The sequence below is a fragment of the Gossypium raimondii genome, chromosome 9 (genome assembly GCF_025698545.1).
Source record: "Gossypium raimondii isolate GPD5lz chromosome 9, ASM2569854v1, whole genome shotgun sequence".
NCBI classification, from domain to species: Eukaryota; Viridiplantae; Streptophyta; class Magnoliopsida; order Malvales; family Malvaceae; genus Gossypium; species Gossypium raimondii.
The window spans coordinates 41,976,786-42,004,340 of NC_068573.1; the positions used below are offsets into that span (position 1 = coordinate 41,976,786).

Sequence of the window (27,555 nt, forward strand, 5' to 3'; positions counted from 1 at the left end):
GATGGGCAAACTATAGCTGTAGTTTTATCCCCCCTGCTAATGTGAAATTGCCCCCAGCAAGCTATCAAAATCTACTGAAGGACATCAGGGTTTTAAGTTTATACATTCGTTAGAAACAACTTCCAGATATAATAGATTTCATTCTCTATTTATCCCAATTGCCCTTTATTAAGTAAACTCTAGTCATATTCCCACAATATTAAGTAAAAGAATCATATTTACTGAAGTATTCTTTCATGAACATTTCCTGTTAAAACAAAAAACAATGGTACAATGTTGTTTGAAAATAAAATTCAAACTATTATTACAAAAGCATCTAAGCATACATTTGTTTATTCAACAAATCATGTAACCGAACTCCATCCAACAAAGGCAGGTGGTTCGGTTTCAGGTCAACTTTGAAGCGAGAGCATACTATTACTAAACATAATTTTCATTTACAGAAGATTTCACTACACAGATTTACAAGATCGACCAGAGATGTAGTCAAACCTCAGACACCTGGTTTTAGTTGCTGCTGCTTAGCCTGCTGTTGGGACCAATAGGCATGGACCGCAAGGACCCTGTCCAAAAGCTCTTGTGGCACAGGTTCTCCTCTCCTTTGCTGAGGGGAGATTCTTGCTGTATGGACCAATGTCTTCCACTTATCCTGTACCATATTCCCTCAACTATGTGAAAAATCCTCTAACACGTATACAATATTCAACAACTAAAGAATCTCAAGATAATGGAATCCAGTTTGGAAAACCAAAACCTGGAAGAGTGGTGATGAAAACTTTAAAAGAACTAATTACTAAACATATTTTATACACAAAAACATGCAGTTGTTCTAAACATATTCAGAAATGAAAGGTTAGTAGGGAATGGACAACAATGAACCTCCAATCTGAAGCAGAAACAAAAATGGACCATTCACCTTCAAATCCACATATGTACGATGCTTTGCGTTGTCAAAAGCATATAATTTGACATCACGCCACCTAGAAAAAAATTAAAAGAAGCTTAAGCCCAAAGCACCAGAGTCAGCAAATCAAACATTCATCAACCAAAGGATGATTGTAAAAGTAACCTTCCGGTTCCTAGTTTCTCAACTGCCTGAACCAATGCTTCTACTTCTGAAACAGAGAAGGGTCTTCTGATACGCCGCTGGACAAACTCGCGACGCCCAGCTCTGTGATGAATTGGAACCACAGCCAATGCCTCCACACTAATGGCTGGGACTGATACTACAGATTGGGAATTCGGAAGAGGAGTAGTACTAGCTGATATATTGGGAAGAGAGGGAACTAGGTGATGGTCCCTTCGGGCACCATTGATGCAACCAGCCACAGGAGGATCAAGGGAGATGCTAGAAGTCCTCGGATCTAGAGTAAAAGATGTCGCATGACTAGAAGACAAACAATTAAACCATCAAAATTTTTGAAAAGAGAGCAAGAGCACAGACCACGAAGTGAAGACAGAATGAGAAGAAGGAAATAGGAGAAGATGGAGGACAATTGAAAGGTCACCCTAACAAATACCAAATACTTACCTTGTTATCCCCTGCTCTCCCAAGCACCGAGGTAGTTTAATTTGTGCGTGCCTGGGCTCCAACATAAATCCCAAATTACAATGCTTGCCATCTCGAGAAATACCAGTCTGAAGTAGAGTTTTACTGTCATCTCTAACCTTCTTTCCTTGAAGAAGGATGCCGACATGTAAGCCATCTCCAAGTACAGTAGTCACTGCTTCCATGACTGACCTCTATAATAACCACTGGACGTTAATTATCAGCAATATACAGATAGGAACCAATATGCTTGACTTCATATCTATGAAATTGAAGAATAAGAAGCCACTTCATCTCTGATATGGTCATACATTATTTCTTGAAATGACCAGTGCACCGGTGATAAGAATATGCATTTTATCGAATGGATAAAATCTTGTACATAAAAGATTAGAAAATAATCAAATAACAGCAAAGAAGGCAATACTGCATACTTTCAGTGAACCAACAGTGGCGGTTGTAGGAATCTCAACAAGAAGCTCCGGAACCTTGAAGGATTTAATCCGGAGCTTCACTGAATAAACCCAAAAAAGAAAAGGAAGAAAGGTTAGAATGGATGGATAATATGGCCATCAGATCACATACTAAAACATTGCACCAAAGATCTTCATACCATTACGGTCTCTGGACCCAGGATGTGGATGTGGACTTGTAACTGAGGATGCCACTCTAATGGCTGCACATAAGAGGACGGATTATTCGGAAAAAACTGAATCTATCCCTAAAGCCAAAGAGCAGAAAATAAACGAAAAGCAGAAGCTGGCAGCCAAATTGAACCTGCACAATAATTATTACCATCGCCTCTCTTGTCAGCAGCAGAATTGAATCTGTCATCAAGCTGAAAGCCTCGATCCGACCCAGAGATGGGGCATTGATTAAAGAAATCCCTTCTCTTCAAAGGAGAGATCCTCTTCGATCTTTGACGACTATAACTAGTTCTCCCATCGTGGAAAATCTTTCTTCTTTTCCCATCTAAAAACATTAGTTAATCAGGAAATAGCATTTAGTCAAGAAGGTAATTTATGCTGCTAAAAGAACAACTATGGGAATGAATGCCTACCATATCCAGTAACATGAGCAAGAACTTATTACTAGTCGCAAACTTCAGCGACTTCAATAGACTGTATCATGACATCTAGAATTACATTCATACTACAAGAGCAGAATCCATTATTAATATACCATAGGATGGTCATATACCATTTCTAAAGGAAGCCCCACCATTCAAATTTGGAGATACTCTCCAACGTCTGGATGAAGACGGGTTCTTAATTCTTTGATCTGCCACGTAATTTCCGTTATCATCTCTACTAACTGTCTCTATAGTATCAGAATGCCTAGAAGGACCCAGAGTTGTCCAATCCTTGGACAATGATGTCTTGCTTCCTGAACAGAAATAATGAGGAGGTTTACAGTCCATTTCCAACGCATCCAAACTGCCTGTAGGCTGAAGAGTTTCACTTTTTACGGTTTGAATGATTGAAAGTTCAGCTCCTGCATCCTCAAATTGCCCTTCAGAAAATTCCCCAGATATAAGAGAAGAAATGCCTAATTCAGAAGAATGGTTTGTGTTTCTACCACTGACATTGGCCAACTTATCGAAGCCCTTTAAACTTGAATAGGGTTTCAAATTAAACCGGTCTGGAGCATGTGAGAACTTATTCACTGTACGGATTTGGTGATAACCAGATAAAGGTTTTTCATTGTATGTTTCCTTATCGGAAAGGTTGCACTTCGATGATTGACTCTCATCCTCTTGTTCCTTTAAAACAAGATTCTTACAAGCATTTTGCTGATCCTTTTTACAGTTAGGAGGCACAAAAGTTTCACCTTCCTGCAAAAAATCACCGGCTACACTAACCAAAATTTCGAAAGCATGTTTCTCATTGTTCCCACTTTTCTTCCTATTTGGCACCCTAACCTAAAACCAGCAGCAAGCAATAACAGTATTTTAAAAAAGAAAAAAAAAACTATTTTTTGAACATAAAAAATACGAACATGAGCATTTCTTTACCCTTGCTGATCTAGAAGCTCGAGGGAACACAGGCACCTGGTAGCCGATGAAACCATATTCCAATCTTGTCTGTGACACCATGTCTTAGGCATTCATTGAAAAAAGAACTCATTAAGCAAAACCAACAGGCAGACTAGATTCTGTAAATGAGAAAAATAAATACAGCAAACGAATAGTACGAAATTGATGATCCAAAATGATACAGAAATATGAAAACCGAAGCCCAAAAAGTTGGAAAACTCAACAAGTTGAACAAGAGATTTTGCCTGAACAAGAAAGAAGAAAGATAGGTGCATGAAAAAACAAGCAAGCAATGGCATCTCATTTAAGCATGAATGAGGCAAGCGTAAACTTAGTACGTATTCAAAGGTTTCGAGTCTAATACGAGCAATACAGCATGGTTCGGTCACCTATATAGCAATGCGTATGAGAAAACAAAAATTGAACTCCATCAACTCCATAGCATATTGGTAAATGAATATCGTACCTAAAAACATGATTTATCGATGGCATAATGAAACCAAAGGCAGCCCTCATAACATATAATGCAACCTAAGGCAGTCCTTATGAGATAATTCTATACCATCAAAATAGGGGAATCTGGAAACGGAACAGTTCTTTACAAACCACTAGGCATCAATGTTACTTGGACTCTAAAATACAGGTCCGACATGAATATACTCGATTTTTCAAAGTATTTGAAGGATCATAATCTCGTATCTATATGTGTGGGATAAAGAAAATAAACAAAAACACCTACATTTGAAAAGGGAAATTCAGACAGAAGGATACTAGGCATTCGAAAATGGTGTAAGAGGAAAATCAATTTCCGTCCATGTCTTGTAATTTATTACTGTAATAAAATAACAAAACCAGGACAGCACATGTCAAAAGAATTATCTCATTGAATATTATTTTATAATTTAGAGAACTGAGCTTTTTAGATCCCAAGAACTTCAAAATCTAATCATCCGTAAACACAACTAGAAATAAAAATTCAAAATGTTCCACTTGGAATAACAAACTTCTCAAATACTCACAGCCAAAAACTACCTTAAACTTTCCACCGAGCAGAAAACAATGTCCTAAATTACCCAAAATTTGCAAGTTTTACGACCAAGACAAACAATGTTTTTGAAAAAAATCTCACCTCTAAAAATGGTTTTTTTGAGTTTGTGTCTGATCAATATAAAACCCCCATGAAACCACCCAAAACTGCAACTTTTTTTGGTTAAACCCACGAAAAAGAACTGCTTACATTTATATAAGATGTGGGCTTTAACTGGAATAACCGGTGAGTTTACCGGTCACTGAAGGGTAAAGCAAAAATTACATTGGACCAATTCCTCCGTTTTGGTTGATCCACTCCTGTCCGTATCAGTTCTATGGGAGACACGTGGAAGCCTGTCCTTCCATTTTGGTTAATCTTATTCTCGTTCACATAAAATTACGTTTATTCTTCTTTGGTTATTTTGGATAATTGGATTTTGAAGGGTTCTTTTTCGACAATTTTTGCCATAAAACTGTGACAAGGATGTGTTTTGCTATCACATTGTCTATTTCACTCGCACTTTTTCCCCAATGGGACAATTCTATATTCGAAATATAGAGTTTTCAAATTAAATGGATGATTAAATTTTAAAATGTTTTGATTTAGATGTAAATAATATATTATCAGTTGAAATATGATATATATTATCTATATCATTAATAGAATTCTTGACTAAGTTGATAGTATAAATTAATTGAGTATTAACTCGATTAGAAAATTACGAAAATATCCTTTTATAATTATAATAAGTCATATTATTCTAAGATATTTTAGTCTTTTCATACTATTTTAAGTTTTTTAGTCTCTTCATTTTAATAAAAATAGAAGTGTTTTTTTTATTTAAAAAAACCAAGAAAAAATATGCATGCCATTGAATTTGAACTCACACCAATTGAATTAATAAAATTTTAAATTTATCACTCAACCAAAATTTTATTTCGATGTTATTTATACATATTTTTAATATGCACAATTTATTATCTCCACCAATTATATATATTAATAATGTTAATTGAGTTTGTGTCACAAGTTAACTCGATTCTAATATTGTTTATCGATGTATTTATGTGTTTAAATGTCATTTTATTCATAATTTAATATATTTTTATTTTAATATCGTATATATTTCATGTATTATTATGATTAATTAGTTTTAAATCATACATTTCATTGTTTATTGTATATTATTTTTAAACACACGTTTGTGTTTTAAATTTGTAAATTCCACACTCATATGTGTGCGATAAGATTTCTAGTATTTAATATGTGGATTAAATTATTATTATTATTATTATTATTATTTTGGTATAATCTCATATGCCCTTATTCGTTTTATGGTCTAAGTATATTCATGTTTGGGTCAAGGCAGGTATTTAGGTAAAATCATCCCAACAATAGAGTTGAGCAAGGAAAACGAAAATTGATCTAAATCGAGGTGTTTAGATGATTTATGGAATACAAATTTAAAAACCACAGTTATTCAAAATCGAATCGAACCGAATCGAACCGAACTAAATTCTATTTTATTTAATATATAATTAAATTTATTTTATGATATAAAATAAATATTTTATATTTAAATTAGTGAATATAATTTAAAAGTTCATCAAATATTATTATTTTTAGAAATATTCATGAAAAAATTGAAAATTTGTCCAATAATATTCAAAAGATAAAAAAAAAAAGAAGCTCATTTTGTCAAAATAATTCTAAACCTCCAAAACCACAAATTAATATGGAAAAATCGACAATCGAAACAAATCAAACCAAATTATAATGAACAGTTCAAAATATCTAAAAAGAACCTTGATTGAATCAATATCAACTCTACCCAACAATATAAACTTTAGGACTTGAACTTGATCCAAATAACTGATAAGAAGTCACATCCATTTCCTCAAACCACTTCTCTTGCATAGATAACTTAAGTATTCTCCAATAAATTTTAATTCTTTGGTTAAAATATGTTATAACGCTTATATTATTTGTAAATTTGATATTTAATCTATGTACTTTGACTTTTAAGAATTCAGTCATTTTACTTTTCAAATTTCAAATTTCAAATTTTAGGTTCAATTGTTAACAATTATAAAATTATTTTGTTAAATTTAAATTTATTACAGTGTTATTTTTTAATTACATTACTACCGAGTATTTTTTATTTCAAAATGTCACACAAAAAATTTAACAAAAATTTTAAATTTAAATCTAGGTCAAAATAATTTAATTTAATTTGTTTTGTTTTTAACCTAATAAAATATCAAGTCGAGAGTTTACACATGATTTAATGAAAATTATGTCACATAAATAACGGGTTAGTGAAGTGTGAGAATTGAACCAAAATTAAATTTTGATGCATTCAAATGGACTAAATTAATGTTGATGTCTACCATTGCAAATTGTATCAAAGTTCATGTATAATTTTGGTATTTATCCTTTTAATAAAATACAAAAATATCTTGAGAACTGCGCACATCGTTCATTTATACTATTATTTAAGCCATTGATTCAGTTAGTATCATGAGTCAATCGGGAACCAACTTTATTAAGAAAATTACAAAATGTCCTTTCGCATTCAAACTAAGTTATATTGTTTGAATTTACTTTAGTCATTTTATTTATAAGAAAACAATAAATATATATATATATACAAGATTTAAACTCACATAAATTACATTAATAAATGCTTAAATTTTTCATTCAACAAATGCTCTATTTTGATTTTTAATATATTTTATTTTGTTATGCATAATTTATTATTTCCATCAATTATGTATTTATACTATTATTTTAGTCCCTTACTAAGTTGGTGTTACAAATCAATCGGGCATCAATTACATTAGGAAAATTACACAAAATATTTTTTTGTATTTAAAATAAGTAATATTATTTAAAGGTACTTTAATCTTTTTTAATTCTAATAAAATTTTACATATAATGAAATTTGAACCATTTAAACCAATAAAACATTAATATTACCACTAAACCAAAATTTTACTTTAATATAAGATTCAAATTTTAATTTTAGTATAATCTTCTATTACCTTCATCATATATTCTTATATTCTTATTGATTGAATTGATGTCAAAAATAAACATGACACTAATTCAAGATTTATAACAACACCATATATTATTTTAATATTATACGTGTTATGTCATAATCAAAATAATACTATAATTTAAAAACTTCAATATATTCTTTTAAGTAATTTCCTCCGCGATAACTCTCGGCACTAAAATCAAGAATTTTGATAATAATATAAATACGGTAATATTTATTTTTATTTCATTTTAACACATGTAGACTTTTGCATATTATTTTTGTATCTACGGTCATATCATAATCAAAATTATTGAATTTTTTAAAAAAGAACCTGAGTAATATTATATCATATATGATTTAAGGATAAAAATACAAAGAACTTTCTTGAAAACCATGGACCAAAAACTAACTAAACAATAAAATTCTAGAAATTATAAATAAAACAGAACAGAATAAATACCTATTATGTAATTGTTCTATAATTGACACTAGCCACAATAGGAAACCAAAGTGTAAGAGGCATAGAAAAAGAATATATCAGAGTGTTCAAAAGCAAGCGCAAAGATGTGCTTTTAGTTAGCAGCCAAATCTTCATACTGCCATGGGTTGAATTCAGTGGACTTAATGTCAATCTCCTCACTGCTACTCGAGCCATCTATGGCAACTCGGTGTTCGGTATACTTGCCGTTGTATTGATAAACTTCCAAGTCACCCCAAGGTGTAGCAGCAACTTCGTTGGCGAAGTCAAACCATTTAGGCGTGAATTTATGTCCCTTTTCCTCCCTGTTTTTCTTTTCAGCTCTCTGTCTTTCCTCCAAACTGCACAACAAAAAGAGAGATTATATGAATTTGAAAGTGAAAAGTGGCATAACAGAAAAAAGGAACACTAATTCTGAAAGAATTACAACACCATAACCTGTTTCACCTCCATTAACAACGCTCATACAATCAGCAACATGTATATGTGCATAAATAAACATAAATTCCAAAATCTAAGTTTGAGGGGGAGGGGGACAAACCTGCTCTTTTCAAAGCCTGCCTTAGAGAGGTCACCCAGCTCTAGTGCATATCTGTCGGGACGTAGGCGAGAGTCAGATGCCAATAGCTTCTTCGGAGCAGTATCAAAGCTGTTAATCTTATGCGCAAAATGTGTATACTGGAATTTATCATTTTTTGGAGCATCAGCAAGTTTCCATGCCTGCATAACAGCAACAGAGTAACGACAAGCAGTTCAGTACTGGGGGCATAATCTTTTCTGTACTTCTTAAAGCGTCACAAATTATTAGCAAATGTAAGCATATTAGTCCTCGACTGCTTCAATTTTGAAATCAAAACACTCATCATGTCAATAGAGAAAATGTTATAATATGTAAACAGAACTTTCAACATCGCAGATAAAATACTACTGAAACCAGGCACCAGGACTCTCTTGTTCATTGTTAGAAGCAGCACCATTTATTTAGCATATCTGAAGCTATTGAGAAAAGTAATACGTATGATACTTGGAAAACAAATCTGGTTTCACCATTCTGACAGGAAATCTTGTCTCAAAAGTCCAAAGTTAATAACTACGGGGGAAGGCTCAGCATGAATAAATTGCTTTCTGATTAAGAATCCCAGAAGAAACATCATTCTTTGTTCCAGTAACTTTTTGACAGGAAAAAAAGAATATTCCAGAATACAAGCATCAAAAGAACTAAAAGAGTGTTTCCGAGAAGAATAAAAGATGAAAACAACTCAGAGATGCTGAAAAAGACTAACCTCCTTTAGTTCAGTGCCTGGAAGTGGTTCCCCTTCACTATCACAAGGTTGATAACTCATTGACTCATTCCATTTCCCAGTCATCAATATCTTTGGCTCCTCAGCGGAATTATACACGTATCCATCAATCTCATACCGGCCAGCTCTGTGAACAACCAAGGCCTAATGTTAAATTGTGAAGTGAAATCCTTTCAAGATTTTGATGAACCCTTTTTTTTTTTTCGGTCTTCAAAGAATATAGAGAGAAAAAGACACTGGCAATTTGTGCCTACATATGCAGATGAATAGTAATTTCTCGTAACAGAACTATACCCAAACCAACCACACGGTTGAAAATATAGCACAGCTTTGTCGCCTGTTGTCAAGTTTGTCATGATCATCTCCCCTGGTGAGTCAACCCAAGTTCGTCCAAAAATTAAGTTGTTAACTTTCGTGGGAGGAGGAACCAAATCAAAAACTGTGCCATCTCTTTTGAGAGTCACACGGGTCCTGCACACAATTATTTTAGAATTTATGTGTCAATACCAAGAGCTAACCTTAAAAATAAGTTGGTTTTATACTTTCGTAGATATTAAACAGTGAAAAGATAACCCAAATGAGTTCAATTTTATCAGATGAGAGGCATCCTATGAGACAATGATACTGAAGAAGATTATGTGGGAGAACATAAAAAATCAAGTTTATGTATGGCAGCCACACAAACTCTGACAGATCAGAGTGCATAAAAACAAATTCTTCCCTACCCATTACAGTGTTCTTTTTTGAAGGATACAAAAAAGTCAATAGATGCTAAATGTACACAAAGTCGAGCGTTCAAAAATTTTGTTGAATTTTTCAACCTATTCTCCAGCAAAAATAAACAGAATTGCAAGAAGAGGCCTTTGCATAATAAGAATAGAAATTATTCTAATTTCCAAGAACTCCAGAGATTAATGTTGCTTCTATTGGCTTATAGAATATGCTCATGAGGTACAATTGTACACGATGATGAATTTGAAAAACTAAAGCAATAAATGGTAAAAAATAATGTCAAACAAGTTATGAAAGAGAGCATGTTTTACCTTCCAAGTGGATAGATATCTATTGAGTTTCCCAAAAATTTGGTTTTCACTTTAGAAGAAATGTCATAAATGAAATGCTCATTTTCAGCATGACCAGCACTCATTGGAGGATGATGACTAACCTGAAAGGGAAAAATGTTCGATAAATACCTTTAACACAGCAACCATTTAGAGAGATTATACGAAAACAAAATCACATATAAGAGCCCAAAGATCCACCTGTTCAGCTATAAAAGTAATGCCGCCATGATTAACCATTTCATAAGTCTCACCAAGTATGGGATTGAATGGTTTCCAGGTACGTTGATAGGCATAGTAGACAGATATAGCCCATGAAGCTGCAATTAGTTACTATTAGTCTACCTATATGGACTTAGAGCAAAAGGGAAAGAGAGGTTAGAAGAAACCTAACTGGTGTACACTAATCGCATGTAAGGATCTTCGCATTCATCAGCCAGATCTAGCAGGTATGAGTACTCCATCAACTGTCACAGACAATGAAATCGATAAATCCCACTGAGAGAACAGCAAATAAATTTACAGCAACAGAAGTGGGATATAAAAACACAAACCTCCGCCATTTTCTGCAGCATTGACATTGGCTCAAAAATAAGTACTGGAAGTGTCACCATTGACGTAACATCAGAACCTATATACTTTTGCATCATTTTCCAGTAACTGTCCCTGTCCTGTTAAACAAAAAGCAAAGTTGTAAATGCCCACATAAGTTAATAAAATGCCATCCTCATCATTTCAAGCCAATCGAAGCTTTTCACTAAATAAGCATCACATGCCAAGCAACATGCAAATATCTCATATATTCCAGCGAATTGGAAAATGTTAGCGCAAGCAAAATATATGCTTAACCATGTCAGGATCATCATTACTACAATATAACCCTGTTAAGCGCTAATGAAAATAAGGCAACTTAACACTTAATCCTTTAGTGATTTTGCATGCACTGCATTTTTCAAATTAAAGCATCATTTTCTCATTTTATCGAATTAATATGAAGATCCCGAAATTAAACGTTACCTCCTGTTTCCATCTTCCTCTCCTTGCTTCTTCTTCGGCATCTTCAGTCCCGCCTTCTGGATTAACAACTTCAAGCCCTTCATATCCCATTAAACTGTTCAAACAGGAAAACAACCGTGAATCCTATCGAGTTAGAAAACCTTTCTTAAAACATTCAAATAAGTTCATTTCTAGCTAAACCCTCTAATCATCTCTGAACAAAATCACAGATCTGATACAACAAATTCCTTTTAAACAACATGAAATCAATAACAACTTTAAAATTTAACAAAAAGTTATTCCCACTTGGAGATCGAAGCAACCAAATGAATTTCAAATTAAAAAAGATCCAAGAAAAATAAATCAAATAAAATTAAAATTAAAAGACGGATCGTAATACCCGTTGACTGATTTAGTCATGGCGCTACCAAAATTAGATATACTGCTAGCGATGGACGCAAAGAAACCACCGCTTTGTTTGGGATCATTCGGCGCCATCTCTCTCTACTATTTTGCAAAAATAAAAATAGAAAATCACAGCTCGAAACAGAAGAGGAAGAAGAAGGGAGGTTTAAGGGAAGGAGGGATTTTAATGTTTTATTGTAAGATTGGTTTATGAATTAATTAATGGGGAATATCTTCTCTCTATCTTTTTTCTTTTTTTCTTTAGTATATTTTTTTAATAATGATGGAAACAGCGAACTCTAGCGAAGCAAATATGCTAGTTGGCGGTTCTTTGTTTTGAAGTCAATAATGGAGATGTTGGACCACGCAAGAGCGCGTGAAATTCCAACCGAGGCGGCTTTCGAAGAAGTAACAAAAAGGTTAAACTACAATTAGTCTCTCTACCTTGCAAAATTTATGGATTTAGTCTCTATATTTTAATTTAATCAATTTAATCTCTGTACTTTTTTAAATTTTGAAATTTTAGTCTTAACTCAAAAATTAGCAATTAAATATATTTTGTTAAATTTAATTAATAGTCTTGCACTATATGTATAGTTATTAGATTTAGTCCATATTCTCCAATTAAATTATTCTAAGTCTCAATAATTTTAAATTTGAAATTTTAGTATTAATGCAAATAATAGTCGTTAATCCATTAATTGAATTTATAATGAGTAATATGTGAAAATATCAAGTGACATGACATTGCACATATGATAATATGTTTGTCATATCAAATTTTAAACCGCACAACCATCTCTATAACAATCTCAATTCTTTGTTGAGGTTTTTCCTATTATAAAGAGGTAGTTGTTATACACCTATAACAACATGCTTTTATAAATATATAATTATTGTAAATCTACCATAAAATTTATATCGTGAATTTCCATAAAATAAATAAAGTGAGAATTATGCTCAAAAATAAAGAAATGGGGAATCAAATAAAAGAAATATAGCAAGTGTATGCATTATTGCTTTTATGTATATTTTATTTTACATTCATTCACATGACTAATTATGAAATTCATACGTCTAATAAGTTCAATTAATCTATCTCGAGTTGTCAAATTAAATTAATTAATTTATCATTAGTTATTAAATTCAAGTAATCAATTTATATGTTTACGATTTTCCAAATTCATAGTAGAATATTAAATTGGGTTTATTGAATCGATATCTTTAGTTCCACTCATTAAAAATTATTTCATTTGATAAAATATGATTAATAGGTTCTTTGTGTGAAATTTAAATATTTTATTGAAATAATATTTTAATTAAGATCACTTTTATTTAATAAATTATAATTAATAGTCTTGCTTATACGAAATAACTATAATTTTACTTAAAATTTTAAACAATAAACAAAACTAATTTGTTAAAGAATGTATTCCATAATTAAAATAAAAAAATTAATGGAAGATCAAAATAAAATATAAAAATTAGTTCTACTAGAAACTTGATTGTTAGTAAAATGTTGTTATAACGGGTGGCTATTATAGAGAGAACCGACTATAATATATCTTAATTTAATGAATTAACAATTCTCATATGGTGATAACTGAATTTTTAAAAATTGAAAAGTACAAGACTACAAATGTCCAATTAACGTATAGAGATTAAATCTATAACTTCTATAAAATACAGGGACTAAAAGCAGAATTTAACCTAATAAAAAGGAGTGCAACCTGGGTTCCTTAGCCGGCAAGCCTACACGGGTTTGTGGCTACTGCCGTGCGTTTCTACGTGGGTCTTTCCTTTGCCGCGTTAGAAATTTCCACAATATCATTCGTCTCATTATGCGTCTTTCTATTATATTTAGTTTAAAATTTTTGTTCTTCTATTTCAATTTCATATAATTTGTTATTCTTAATGTTATCAATATATATTATTTTTAAAAAAAGATTATTCTGCCATTTAAATACAAAATTATGGTAAGCAAAAAATCACTTATTTGTTATTATAAAAAATAATTCTGAAAATTATATATAAATTTTAATTTAATGTACAATGTTATACATAAATTTTAATTTTATGCAATTTTATATATGAATTTTAATTTTACACATGAATTTTTATTTGATATAATTCTTATAAATTATTAATGCTGTTATTGATATAGTATTATTTAATGTTTTTATGTTTCATATTGAAATGTTATATTTATCCAATATAAAAATAAATTAATATATTTATTTCTTTAAATATATACGATTAAATCAAAATTGTGTATACAATTGAGCCACAATCAAAGTTTATATGTATAATTGCAATAAATTAAAGTTTATGTATCAAATTACACATTGAATATGTCTATGTATAAAATTTGAAATTTATCCCTATAAAAAAGGTAAACTACAAAAATAGTCTCATATCTTTGTTTAAGTTTATGTTTTGATCACTAATGTTTCAATTGTCACAATTTGATCATGTTACCGATTAATAATATAGAAAAAGAAAAGAAGAAAAAAGGAAATATAGAAAATGAAATAAGTAAAAAGAAAAGAAATAAAGATACAAGTGGCGGGCCCACAATAAAAAACTTAAAAAAATTAAAGATGTGTATTCCATGTAAGCATTTGACGGTTTCCACCAATTTTTAATGGTTATTAATGGACCGGTGATTAAATTACTATTAACCGATAACGTTCGTGACTTAATAACCAAAACATAAACTAAAACAAATATAGAGAACTTTTTTATAGTTTACCCTAAAATAATTACCTCATCTCCATTATTTAATTATTTAATATTTTCTAACATATAAATAATTTGAAAAAAAAGCATAACATTAATTATTGTAATAAGAGTAAATTATGCCAAATTAAATTATAATATCTAAATTACAAATTGAATATAATATACCAACGAAAATCATAATTTGACTCTAAATTAATGTTATTTTACTCTAATATTAAATTTTTTTAGTAATTTGATGTTGTTTTTAATTTTAAACTAAACAATGAATATTCTATATAACTTACTTTTTAATTTAAAAATTAATAGATTTGAAGAATTATTTATTATTTTACTAATTTAGTTATAAACTTAAAAAAATTATAATTTCTCTCAAATATAGCACTGATTAAATGAAAAGGGACCTTGGTCTTCGACATTTAGATGTTAAAAATAAAAATTTAAGGGACAGATACCGTGATGAAAATGACACTTGTTTTTCTGGACTTTGGACCAGCCAAGGTTATGAAGAAGAGAAAGAAAGTCTAAGGCTAGTTGAATATCTTAATTACATCATCAACTTTGAATTTTTTTATATTTCAATTGGTATAGTTCTAAAGGCTTTCTTTTTTCTGAAACGAAATGAAATATTATTGACTTTGATAAAAAATTCCTACCTGCAAACGCCTTACCTAAAGTTCAAATTTTGGAATCTAAAAATATTACTAACTTTTAAAGATTTATATTTGAATTAAATTTATATGTTATCAGTAAATTTGATAATTATATATTATTAATCCATCAACAACATTTAAAATTATAGATTTTTATTTACAGTATAGATTTAAATTCATAATATTATTAGAAATGATCAACATCCATGTATAAATCACAAATTTGTATTTAAAAATTATATAAACTTCTATCATTCAACTAACGGCTTTAATTTTCATATTTAAAAGATGACAATAAATTCAACGGTTCTAATTTTAATATATATTTGAATTTATTTAATTTATTTAAACTTTCAATATGGATACTATTCAATTACTACCTTAACTCGCATCGATTCAACAAAATATTACCCGAATATCAATATTCATTATTTTTCTAAATGAAATTAAATGTGTAGTAGATTCAAATATTTTAACACGTTATCCATATAAATAAAAATATACAAAAATCTGATATTTTCTAAATGGAGATCGAAGTGGCTTCAACTAGTAAATATTCAAAAGTTAGGTATATAAAGTCTTCATGATAAATTCAATATCTAAATCGATAAAAGTTTGTTCATTAAAAAATGCGACAAGGAGGCTGGAGGCTGCTCATTTAGTGGGTTGAGAACCGTAATTGACTAAGTTGAGCGATGAGAGACTATGAGGAGCTTCAATGGAGCTTAGTTGAGAGATAGATAGAAGAAAAGATTACCCCTATTATGAGAGGTTTGGGGAATATTTAAGGAAGTACTTAATGTGTCATATGTCCTCTTTTGATTAGTAGGATTGCCATTCAAGGTGGGTGCCTTGTTAGATAGACTACATAATTCGACACGATGGGGTTGTAGAGTATGGTGAGTAACAATAGTCATATCGGAGGGGTTGTAGGGCATGGAGGTTAGTGGAGTCTTACGGAGGCATCCTTGTTGGTGGAGGTGGAGTGGGGTATGTATAATTATTGCCTCGAGTTGAAAGGAATATTGTTATAGTGACATTGTCTAAGAAGAAAGAGTATCAATGAGGTATTTGTGTCATGAGCGAGGTCTATTTGATTTAGGAAAAGCCTTCATATCTCTTGTTAAAAAAAATGGTGGAAATTCTTCTTGAGTTTTATGGTTTGATTGTGTTGACCTGAATCAATTGTTAAATGCAATAAACAAAGTATGAGCAGAAGTAACAGTGGAAGTGTGTACTTTTGATCAAATTGCAATAAATAATCAAAAAAGATAGGAAATTAAAATTATTTCTGCAGTTCTATTTTTCTATATTTGCGGAACCTAGCTCAATGAGATGAATCCACTATTTTTGAACTTAATACAACCAATGATCATAGTTCCAATACACCATAGCAATGTATCTTCACTTTTGTACTTCAAAGACTAGACCTCTCACAATAAATTCTCCCTTGAGAACTTAGTTTGTAAAACCAATAACAAAAGGTTTTACAATCTCAAATGCACCCTCACAATAACGTTCTCCAATGAACTGATAAGAACTCTCAAATACCCAATACATAAACATATGCAAGCCTCTCAAGTATATAGAAGTTTTTGAAACTTTTTAACATATTAAAGATCAATTACAATCTCATTTAAATCTAAAATAGCTAAACACTATAATAATAACAATAGTAAGGAAGATATTGAAAGATAAATCTTCAAGATTTGTCTCGACCCAACATTCTTGATCCAAAGGATTTGGTACACCTTAAGATATGTTACTCCAATAAATTTATCTTCATTAATAGATTTGATTAATTACACAATATTAACACTACCCAAGGATTTGTTTCAATAAATAATCAACTTTCAAATGTAACAAGTTACTTTTTCTATCACAGTACTAATCAGAGTGAGCACTTCTATTAACGCACAACAGCTACTTCAAATATTTGCCTCAACAATCTCTAATCTCCCCATTTGAATTTTTTTAAACAAAACCAAAGCTAATCAATAAACCAAAAAAAAAAAAATCCATTACCGGTCAAAAACAGTTGGCCAAACTTAATACCAAACGTGGTTCCCGGTCTTTTCTCTGATTTGGTAAAATGGCCGAAACGGTTGCTTAAATTTTGGTAACTTCCGTTAACAGCACACACTATGTTTGCTTAAAAACAATTGCCGTCTCCACTCAATCAACGCAATCCTCGAAAAACTGAGCACCCCTTCCCCACCCCCACCATGCTTCAATGTTACGTATATTCAAAAAATACAAGTATTCCAGATTAAGATTGCTTAATTTTATTCTCCCAACCTACCTCAACTAATTAGTTAAATGTTAAGCATAAAAACAAATGACTCTGCATAAACTTGACAACTTCCTCAACATAATTAATTAAAAGAAAAATCAGTAATTTATTATTTTTAAATTTCTTAATATAAAAGTCGCATGTGGTTGGCTTTTGGTATTGGAGTAGGAGTAGGTGTAGGCGTGTACAGTTATACTTACCGCTATATTTTTCATTGAAATACTCAAAAGAAAAAAATAAAAATAAAATCATTTTCATGACAAATTTTTCGTGTAATTGGCAGTTGTCTGAACTCTGATCGATTCTTATAGCAGCCAAGATTGTTGGTTGTTGACTAAAACTTCCCAAAAAAAAAAAAGAGTTTTCGCTTCACTTTTTTAATCTGTCACGTTTCATTGACTAATTTGGCTGATAAAATCATTCATCTGAGTGTTTTAAAATTTTGATTTGGGCTTAATCAATCTCTGTTTTTTCTCGGTTTCAGCTGCCATGGCTACCGACCCTTCACCCCAAATCCCAATGAGGGCCAGTTCAAAGAGCTCAAACAATTCGATACACCCAGTGGATGTGGAAACCCCACCTGTTAGGACTCCAACACCAATCATTTACAGAGAAATCAAGCATTTCAAGAAATGGATACCTTGGTTGGTTCCTGCTTTTGTTGTTGCTAACACTGTTATGTTTATCATCACCATGTACGTCAACAATTGTCCCAAGAATTCCGTTTCTTGCGTTGCTGATTTCTTAGGCAGATTCTCCTTTCAGCCTTTTAAGGAGAATCCTCTTCTGGGTCCTTCTTCCGCCACGTAAGTCCTTCATTGCTTTTGCGCTCTCTCTCTCTCTCTCTCTATTCTCCCAATTTGGCTGATTTTTATTATGTTTTAATCGATTGGGTTCTTGGTTAGGCTGCTGAAGATGGGGGCTTTACATGTGAAGGAAGTGGTTGATGGAGACCAAGGATGGCGTCTCATCACTTGCAATTGGTTACATGGAGGGGTTTTTCATTTGCTGGCAAATATGTTGAGTCTTTTAGTCATTGGAATCCGGCTTGAAAGAGAATTCGGATTCAGTATGTGCTGCTTTTAATCCATAGTTCATCCTTGCCTTGAAATTTGATGCTTAGACTCTGCAACTTGTAGAATGCTTTGAACTTACTAGCTATACTTGCTGTTTTTGTGAAAGTCTTTTTATGTTCCATACCTATTTTCTTGGTTCAGTTTATGCATATCTGTGTTATGGACTTGACCCTCTCATGAATTGTTATATAAAAGCCTCCCGTTCTTTGACTTTGACAGTTTGACTCCTTTTATTCTTGTTTCTCCACAAGTTTGGTTTGTTTCTCATCCTCATTAGCATCCAAAGCAATCCAATCAATCAAAACTGTGATTTTGCACTGATGTATCCTTTAGTCTTTTTGATAGTCATTCAAAGGATTTTAAGGCCTCATTAGACCATTTCTTTTGAAATCCTTCTCTAGTGGCATCAAAGTGAAGCATTATTATGCATGTATTCATATTCAGTGCTGCATGTAACTTATTATTAGAGTTAAGGCTATCAGTTGATAACTCTGGCTAGACTTCGTTTAATTACTATCTGCTGAGTATTGGGCATCTCTAACTTCTTACAACATGAGAATGTTTCAATTTTTTTAGCTAGGATGAAATCCTGCTTGATGTTTTGGGATTGTGTTGCAGTACGGGTTGGATTGATCTATATCATCTCTGGATTTGGAGGGAGCTTGATGTCTGCTCTTTTCCTCCAGTCAAACATCTCTGTTGGTGCCTCTGGTGCACTTTTTGGAATACTTGGAAGCATGCTCTCCGAACTCATTACTAATTGGACAATATATGCTAATAAGGTATATAAATTGCAAAGTCATTAATTGAGTTACAGACAACTGTGGTATGTTATTGCTTGGTATCGGGCTGAAATGCCTTCAATTTTGTGTGCTGTTGCAGGTGGCATCATTTGTGACTCTCCTGGTCATCATTGCCGTTAATTTAGCAGTTGGAATCCTACCACATGTTGACAACTTTGCTCACATTGGAGGATTTCTCACCGGTTTCCTTCTTGGATTTGTATTTCTCATCCGCCCCCAGTTTGGATGGGTTAGTCAAAGATATGCTCCTCCTGGACATTCAAGTTCAGCCCGACCTAAATTCAAGAAGTATCAGTGCATTTTGTGGGCTGTTTCTTTGATCCTCGTAATTGTGGGGTAAGCGGATGAACCATTTTGTTTCTCGAATGCAGTTTCAAAATGTTGGAAAAGATAGTGAAAGAAAAAAAATGGAGGAGCTTAAGAATATGATATCTATTTCGACTGATGAGCTTATGTAGTTTACTACTTCCATGCTCACAGACTAGTTTTTGTAGTTTACTGCTTCCATGCTCACAGACTAGTTTTCTTTCCCTCATTTGGTTTTATATCTACATAGTGCTTTGTTTACTTGGCATGGTGACATTTGATTTCTATTTGCATTTAAAAGGCGATGCTAATTTTGCAGTTTGAGTCTTGGATTGGTTATGCTCCTACGAGGAGTCAATGCAAACGATCATTGTTCTTGGTGTCATTACTTGTCCTGCGTACCTACTTCAAGATGGAGCTGCAATACAGAGCCTGCGTACTGCTCGGTAACAAAATCAACACCCTTTTTCATTTTACATTTCCCTCTCTTTATGTCTTAACGCATATCAACGGATTCAATCCTTCTATCAAACTGTATGCAATTATGGTACCAGGCATGAATTTTCAAAAAAAGGATTTCATCGTTAACTGGTGTACACAATTATTTATGGATTCTAGCCAGACCATGACACAGGATTTGTGAAAAGCGGTGGGCTATGTTTCCTACTCTACATTTTCATTAAAGCACTTGTGTTAGACGTTTTTGTTTGACACCTGCTCGGACATGAGCATGTGGGTATGATGATCCTCTCAAGCCTGGGTAACATAGGGGGTGGGTACATGGTGCTTCAATTCTCTCAGTTAATGTGCATCTTGAACTAGATTTTGGTGGTGGAAATCAGTTTCTGAATGCCATTGTTTTTAAAATATTGGTGTGTAGTGTATATATGCTTGAATTTAAACCATGGAAAATGTACTATTATTGCAGTCCACCCAACTAGGCAGCCAAGTTAATGTAACTTGCTCCACCAACGGAAGGACCACCACATACTTTTTGCCGGGTGCAAGCAGTTCTCAGATCCAGAGCTTATGTTCTCAGCAGTGCAGCTGATTGTTTATATATATATATATACGCCAAACACATGGATCTTCTAGCATGTATTACTTTCATGTACAAATGTTTTATCAGTACAAACATGTTTCTGACCCATTCCTTTTTATATGCTTATAATAAGTTTTATTTCCCCATTCTAGATTGGTAGCTAAAGTATCAAAATGAAAAAAGAAGAAGTCCTAATTAATTTTAGTTTTCGTAAATAAATCAATATATTACTATTATATTGAAGTAAGTACTTTATCTTTTGGTTTGTATTCAAATAAATTCTTTAAAATGGAAGATGAAATTGTGTTAAAAGTTTACTTAAAATATAGATTTATTTGAGCATAATTGGAAAAATTAATTATTGAAAATTTAAGTTATAAAATTTGTTTTATATATTCCACAAAAATAATTATGGAATATAATTATATTGTTTGAGAAATATAGATTTTAAATTATAAAAAAATATTCTATATTTTATCTTTAATTTCTAAACATTTTACCTTATTCTGAATAAAAGTTAAATTTTAAACTTAAAATTTTAGGATAGTATAATATTAAAATGAAAAAAAACTTACTGTTTTCCACACTTTTTATAGACAAATTATTTTTATTTTAGATTATTAAATATGTGTAAAAATAAAATTGATTTAAAAATAATTATAATTATAATTTTTAAAAGTAAATATAAAAGTTTGATTTATGTAGAAATAAAATATCTAAATTACAGGGATTTTTTAATTAAAAATTACAGGTCAATTCAGCCACAAAAATCGCATCAATGTTAAAATCTGAGACGACCCATTTTCCCACCTTTTCAGAAAACATATTCTGTTAATAAACCGAATGGCCAACATTGATTACGGTTCACTGGGCAAGCCCCAAATCTTCAAAGGGACCATAGAATCCATGGTATACGGGCTCCTTCTAATAACAAAGCAGGCGACCCGGCCCTTATAAGTCCGCGGGTCATTTTGGCGACAAAATATCATCCGGACCTCCATACGGCTTTATCGCCAACAGCTACTTCAAACCAAGCTCCATCTTTCTTCCCTCACTTCACCACATGAACCATAACTTTCCTCTTCACTAAGATTAGGAAATGATGGCTGTTCGCGCCGTCAACGGTGGTTCTTTGTTTCGTTCCGCCGCTTCGCCTCCTCTGTTGACGTTTGGCTGCCGTTTCCGCCAATTCAGCTCCTTACCGTTTCGCCGAAACTCTGAGTTAGGGCTTCGATTTCCTATTTTTTGTTGCGGGAATCAGTTTCTAGGATATGGCGGTGGCCTTTCGCGCTCGGTTCATAGTATCGTTGATTGCGTCATGGAAGAGCTAACAGCTTGGCGCAGTCGCAGAAGAATTCGCGCCACTGTCAAGTAAAGTTTGACCATTGCTTACCTTCTTTTTCTTCGTGAGAAATTATATTTAACTAAAATTGAATTACTAAGCAAAGAACATTTTTAGGTGTAACTGTTTCATACCAAAAAAAATAAAAGGAGAGTAAAATGCTACTTAGTCTAGCTATATCGTGATTATACTGAATATAAAATGTAATTTAAGAAATGCAATTTTTTTTTCAGCTAGGTACTTGTTTTCCTTTTTTGTTGCTTCCATGATCTGTTATATATTTAACATCGTTTTTGCTGCTTAATCAAAATGGATTTTGAACATTACTCATGTGTTTGATTTAGAGTAATTGATTAAGGTTGAACGTGACAACTAATTTTCTTATCAAATTCAGGCTAACGACTAGTGGTGAGCTTCTTGAAGATAAGCTTGTCAATCAAGAAATAGAAAAGGGATTGCTGCTGGAGTTTAAGAAGGATTCAGATAGGGTATTGCTCGGAGTTGCTCAGAGACCTGATGGAAAGAAGAACTGGATGGTGTACGATCAGGTTCTTGTAGAAACAACTCATGCGGCATGTTGAATAGGTTGCTAGGTGTTAGAACTCGTGTTTGTTACATTAGATGTTTAGACTTTTCAGAATGTTTGAGCTAATGTGACTTTTCTGTTTTATTGTAATACAGAATGGTGTCACATCATCTATCAAACCACAACAAATTACATATATTGTTCCAGGTGTAGAAAATTTTGATCATGCTGAGATCTCAAAATTTCTCCAAAAAGCTCAGGAAAACTTGGTTCGTTCAACTTGCTTTATCAATGACAAACAGAATACTTGTTGTAGTGTTCTTCTGTGGTTTACTATGTTGCAAAATATTTTGGTGCAGGACCCAACATTGCTTGAGATTGCTTGGGTTGAGCTTCTTGAAAAGAATGCGTCAGTGACAGCTGAAGAATTGGCCGAGGTACATATTTTCCTTTGAATTATGGACCTGTCTGCTTGTGCATTTGGTGATCTTATGTTACTGTGCAGATGATATTTGGTAGTTCAGAGCCTCTTGAGAGCTATTGTGCCCATCTTTTGCTATCAAAAGATGAAGTATACTTCACTGTGCTGGCAACAAAAGGTTCTCGTACCATTTATGGGCCTCGACCGACAGGACAAGTACATGCGCTGTATATTTTGGTTTAATGGTTGATTAAGTCTGGTAGAGTGCTGTTTTGACACAAATAAAAGTGTGGTAGAAGAGCTTCTATATGCAAATTGGACTAGTCAGACGAGTTATGTCTTGTACCTTATCCTAGACCTCTTATTGATTTTCATATGTAGGTGGAAGAACTTTTACACAAGAAGCTTGCCAAGGATGCCTCTGAGAAAGAACTTCAGGACTTCGTACAATTACTTGTCTCTGCTAAAGCAAAGGCTACACTCGCTAAACCTTCCAAATCTTCCTGGATTATGGATGAGAAAATCCAATACAAAATTGAATCCCTTGAAGCATATGCCATTGATGCCTGCAAAAGTGATGAGCAAAGGAAAACTGCTGGAATGGTAGTTTGTCTGACTTGATTGAGATCTTTCTATGATATCATAATCCATTCTGTATTACTAACAGGATGATCAAGACGAATTTGTTACCATAAGATCATAGGTTTTCTGTAAAAGAAATAAAACTTAAATCAGTTTTATGACCTTTGTTATGTTTGCATTTGTATAAATTACACGGTTAATTTCACATTCTCTTATTGATGTATTCTTATTCTTGTCAGATCCTGAAGGCAATGGGACTAACAAAAACAGCATCCTCTGCACTAAACCTTCTCATAAACATTGGTTATTTTCCTGTGCATGTCAATCTCGATCTGTTAAAGTTAAATATTCTTACAGATCATTCTGATGAGATTATAGCTGCTGCTGAAAGTCTTCTGTCTGATTCATCTGACTCAGATGAGGTAATTCTGGCTTCCATCTCTATTAAAAGGTTTCATTTTCATTTAGTCACTCTGTCTCACTAAATTTGTCACATTTGGACTTTTAGTGGTCAAATTTTTTTAACTTTTACCTCTTATTCTGTAAGATAAAAATTTGAAAAATATATTGTAAAAACTTTTAATGAAGTTGTTTTTAAATATATATTTTACAAAATTTAATTAATTAAAATATTTAAAATAATTGAGATAAAATTTTAAAAAGTTTGACCTCAAAAATATCAACTGTGACTTTTTTATTGGGTCAAAGGGAGTACTCGAAAAGTATGCAGCAGCTTATGATATTATAAGTCAAAAATCAGCTCTCTGACATTCAGAAATGTTTCTTCCACTTCATTTTAGTCTCTACAACATTAAATGTGAACCAATAAAGAATTTTATATTGGTTTTCATTTTTTTTTCATGTTTCGACCTAGTTTTCTTTTCGTTTAGATGAACAGAGAGGATCTTACTCATTTGAAGGTCTATGCTATTGATGTTGATGAGGCTGATGAGGTATTTGCCACCGCTGGCTTTCTTGACGTGAATTCTATTTCCTTTTTATGTCAACTTTTTTTTTTCTCAAATGCTTATTGTTTGTAGCTTGATGACGCCTTAAGTGCAACAAAGTTGCAAGATGGCCGCATGAAAATATGGATACATGTTGCAGATCCAACTAGATATGTTGAACCTGGGAGCATGGTAGACAGGTATCTTTTGAAATTGTGACTGTAGGTTAAAACAATTTTATACGGTCATTTTCATAAACTTGATTATGTTTAGGGAAGCACTGAGAAGAGGAACCTCTGTTTTCTTGCCGACTGGCACTTATCCTATGTTTCCCGAGAAACTTGCTATGGAGGGAATGAGTTTGAAACAAGGAGAACTTTGCAATGCGGTCAGTGTTTCTGTTATCCTGCACTCTGATGGCAGGTAAAGTGTGAATTTATTATTTTGCTACTTTGCAGATTATAAAGAACTTGCTATCTCTATGTTTCTGTTGACATTACATTTGAGGGTGGGGGGACAGCATGTTAGCTCTTGAACTTATAAGATTGAGTCAGTAATGTGATGGAGGTGTATATCTTCACTTGGAGTCTGGAACTCCTAATAAGTTCTTTTGGTGCTCCCTCAATACTTCGAGTTGAGTCACTTGTATATTTAATTGTTGAGTAAACTTATTGTACTATTTGTAATTATTGTTGGCATAACTGCATCATTTTGGAACTGAAAATAATAATACTTAATCTCATTTCCTTTCTTGTGTCTCTATTTGTGCATTTACTTGCGTGCATGTGCATTGATTGCTTACATTTTGTACACAATAAACTGTTTCAATTTTATTTTTTGGTTTCATTAGATTTTGGCTTATATTTTTATTAATGGAGACCATCTGACATGTCTTTGGTACTAAAGCATTGCAGAGTATTCAGTTCAAAACTCGATTATTAAACCAACTTATATGCTGACCTATGAGAGTGCAACTGAGCTGCTTCATTTGAACCTGGAAGAGGAGGCTGAACTGAAGATTCTATCTGAAGCAGCTGCTCTAAGGTTAAAATGGCGTCGCCAGCAGGTTGGGCTGTACTTCATTATCATTTTAATTTGCCGAGGGTTTATTGTTATTCTATGTATGCATGTGTAAGACAGGCTTGTTCTGAATTTACATCCCTAATAATCCTCTGACATTACTTATTTTGCAGGGTGCAATTGATACATCCACCCTAGAAGCTCGCATTAAAGTAGTTAACCCAGAAGACCTTGAACCATCAATTAATCTTTATGTTGAAAACCAAGCAGACCCTGCAATGCGGCTTGTTTCTGAGATGATGATACTTTGTGGAGAAGTTGTAGCCACATTTGGATCTCGCAATAACATCCCTTTACCCTATAGAGGACAACCACAGTCAAATATTGATGTTTCTGCATATTCACATCTTCCTGAAGGGCCAGTTCGAAGCTCTGCCATTGTTAGAATAATGCGTGCAGCTGAAATTGATTTCAGGAAGCCTATTCGTCATGGGGTTCTTGGACTTCCCGGTTATGTTCAGTTTACATCACCCATCCGTAGATATTTAGATCTTCTTGCTCACTATCAGGTCTTTTCTTTACTTTTGTTGACACAAATCAATCTTAATAATCTGTCTTCTGGCTTCTTCTATCGGAGATGTTTGTTGCTAATATTGTTCATCTGTACTGTAACTTTTACATTATGGGTGTGTTTGCTGTTACTGTTATTATTGTGACTGCTATTATCATTGTATTACAAGTCTAGATATTTTAATACAAATATTGAATGTTGTCATGCTGCAAAGATTGATACTTTATCTTGTTTGAAAATGACTGTAACGTTTTCATATTTCGGTCCAGGTGAAGGCATTTCTTAGAGGTGAATCTCCACCTTTTTCAGCTGGTCAACTAGAAGGGATGGCATCAATAGTAAATATGCAAGTTAGAGTAGTAAGAAAGCTCTCAGCCAGCAGTCTCCGGTATTGGATAATAGAGTTTCTGAGAAGGCAGCCAAGGGAGAAAAAATTTCGTGCATTGATCCTTAGATTCATCAAGGACAGGATTGCAGCCTTATTACTTGTTGAGGCAAGGATATTTAGTAGTCACTTTGCTATCATTTATATAAGAAACTAAGTAATTTAACAGATTTGGATTTTGGAGTTCAAGAGTTCTGATTAACATCTGCATTAATATTGACATTTTTAATCGAACATTCAATGTTGCAGGTGGGACTTCAGGCATCTGCATGGGTGTCTATAGGATCTCAGGTAGGAGATGAAGTAGAAGTTCAAGTTGAAGAAGCGCATCCTCGCGATGATGTTCTTTACCTTAAGGAGGTTCTAAGAAACTGAAAATGATTGATTGATTTGAAGAAACTTAACGATTATCACTGTAAAGACATTTTTGTCACTATGGTAACCCTGCAGTTCATTACTTCATTCATGAATTTCATAGTAATAGAAATATATGCCCCATTGCTATCGTTGTTTTCAATTATCGAGTATAGATGGTAATAAATTTCATTATTTCCCTCGTAATTTTCAAGAATTGACAAATTTCTCTTTAATTTGAAGCTGATTCAATATTTTCAGTTTCCTTTAGAAGCAGTCAATGCACCAAAAGCTGCGTACCTTCCAAAAGCGAATTCGTAACAGGGAAAATCATGAATGGTTACGGCCGTCCCTTCCCTAATTGTATGTTGCTTGATTTCTTGGTTTCAATTTAGCAACATGTCTCATAACCCTCTTTAGCGGCTTCTTTGGTGAAAAGAGGGTGTTGCAAACAAGTTCAATAGAAGATGTTTTGAGACGGCAGAGAAGATCTGAGCAAATCCTTTTAACGTCGAGTACATGGGCAGGTGAAGGTTAATAAGGTGAAACTAGACTAGGTGTATAACTCAGCTAGCATAGATTGAGAGTCCTAGA

The 27,555-nt window shown here is 32.7% G+C and overlaps 4 protein-coding genes across 12 annotated transcripts; 2 read left to right on the forward strand and 2 right to left on the reverse strand.

The window, feature by feature from the left end:
• Positions 1 to 217: 217 nt before the first annotated feature.
• On the reverse strand, positions 218 to 4,879 carry LOC105799841 (telomere repeat-binding protein 6). 8 transcript variants are annotated; one of them, XM_052621062.1, is made up of 11 exons: positions 4,714 to 4,771; positions 4,324 to 4,416; positions 3,564 to 3,646; positions 2,750 to 3,470; positions 2,327 to 2,521; positions 2,163 to 2,225; positions 1,984 to 2,063; positions 1,532 to 1,743; positions 1,070 to 1,387; positions 917 to 980; positions 218 to 649 (listed from the first exon to the last, which is right to left on the reverse strand). In XM_052621062.1, the coding sequence occupies exons 3-11, from the start codon at positions 3,642 to 3,644 to the stop codon at positions 494 to 496; spliced, it is 1,890 nt and encodes a 629-aa protein (XP_052477022.1). In that variant the 5' UTR covers positions 3,645 to 3,646; positions 4,324 to 4,416; positions 4,714 to 4,771; the 3' UTR covers positions 218 to 493. The 8 variants fall into 8 exon arrangements, with proteins under 8 accessions (XP_052477022.1, XP_012486054.1, XP_012486060.1 ...); XM_012630600.2 differs by lacking the exon at positions 4,324 to 4,416 and having other exon boundaries at positions 4,714 to 4,879; XM_012630606.2 differs by lacking the exon at positions 4,324 to 4,416 and having other exon boundaries at positions 2,771 to 3,470; positions 4,714 to 4,873.
• A 3,093-nt stretch (positions 4,880 to 7,972) lies between these two features.
• Positions 7,973 to 12,171, reverse strand: LOC105799842 (oxysterol-binding protein-related protein 3A). Its single transcript, XM_012630609.2, has 10 exons — positions 11,897 to 12,171; positions 11,518 to 11,611; positions 11,055 to 11,171; positions 10,895 to 10,967; positions 10,702 to 10,820; positions 10,483 to 10,604; positions 9,734 to 9,910; positions 9,422 to 9,566; positions 8,680 to 8,858; positions 7,973 to 8,479 (listed from the first exon to the last, which is right to left on the reverse strand). Exons 1-10 carry the CDS (start codon positions 11,992 to 11,994, stop codon positions 8,233 to 8,235), a joined length of 1,371 nt encoding a protein of 456 aa, XP_012486063.1. The 5' UTR covers positions 11,995 to 12,171; the 3' UTR covers positions 7,973 to 8,232.
• Positions 12,172 to 17,750: 5,579 nt separating this feature from the next.
• On the forward strand, positions 17,751 to 20,959 carry LOC105799843 (RHOMBOID-like protein 4). Of its 2 annotated transcripts, XM_012630613.2 has the most exons (7): positions 17,751 to 17,912; positions 18,071 to 18,392; positions 18,492 to 18,655; positions 19,281 to 19,444; positions 19,545 to 19,801; positions 20,091 to 20,217; positions 20,700 to 20,959. In XM_012630613.2, exons 2-7 carry the CDS (start codon positions 18,076 to 18,078, stop codon positions 20,820 to 20,822), a joined length of 1,152 nt encoding a protein of 383 aa, XP_012486067.1. In that variant the 5' UTR covers positions 17,751 to 17,912; positions 18,071 to 18,075; the 3' UTR covers positions 20,823 to 20,959. The 2 variants fall into 2 exon arrangements, with proteins under 2 accessions (XP_012486067.1, XP_012486066.2); XM_012630612.2 differs by having other exon boundaries at positions 17,905 to 18,392.
• An 853-nt stretch (positions 20,960 to 21,812) lies between these two features.
• LOC105799844 (ribonuclease II, chloroplastic/mitochondrial) lies at positions 21,813 to 27,124 on the forward strand. The gene is made up of 14 exons (XM_012630616.2): positions 21,813 to 22,184; positions 22,550 to 22,703; positions 22,837 to 22,950; positions 23,041 to 23,118; positions 23,187 to 23,318; positions 23,484 to 23,705; positions 23,924 to 24,106; positions 24,575 to 24,637; positions 24,725 to 24,831; positions 24,905 to 25,054; positions 25,538 to 25,697; positions 25,825 to 26,220; positions 26,492 to 26,716; positions 26,857 to 27,124. The coding sequence occupies exons 1-14, from the start codon at positions 21,913 to 21,915 to the stop codon at positions 26,980 to 26,982; spliced, it is 2,382 nt and encodes a 793-aa protein (XP_012486070.1). The 5' UTR covers positions 21,813 to 21,912; the 3' UTR covers positions 26,983 to 27,124.
• The last annotated feature ends 431 nt before the right edge of the window (positions 27,125 to 27,555 follow it).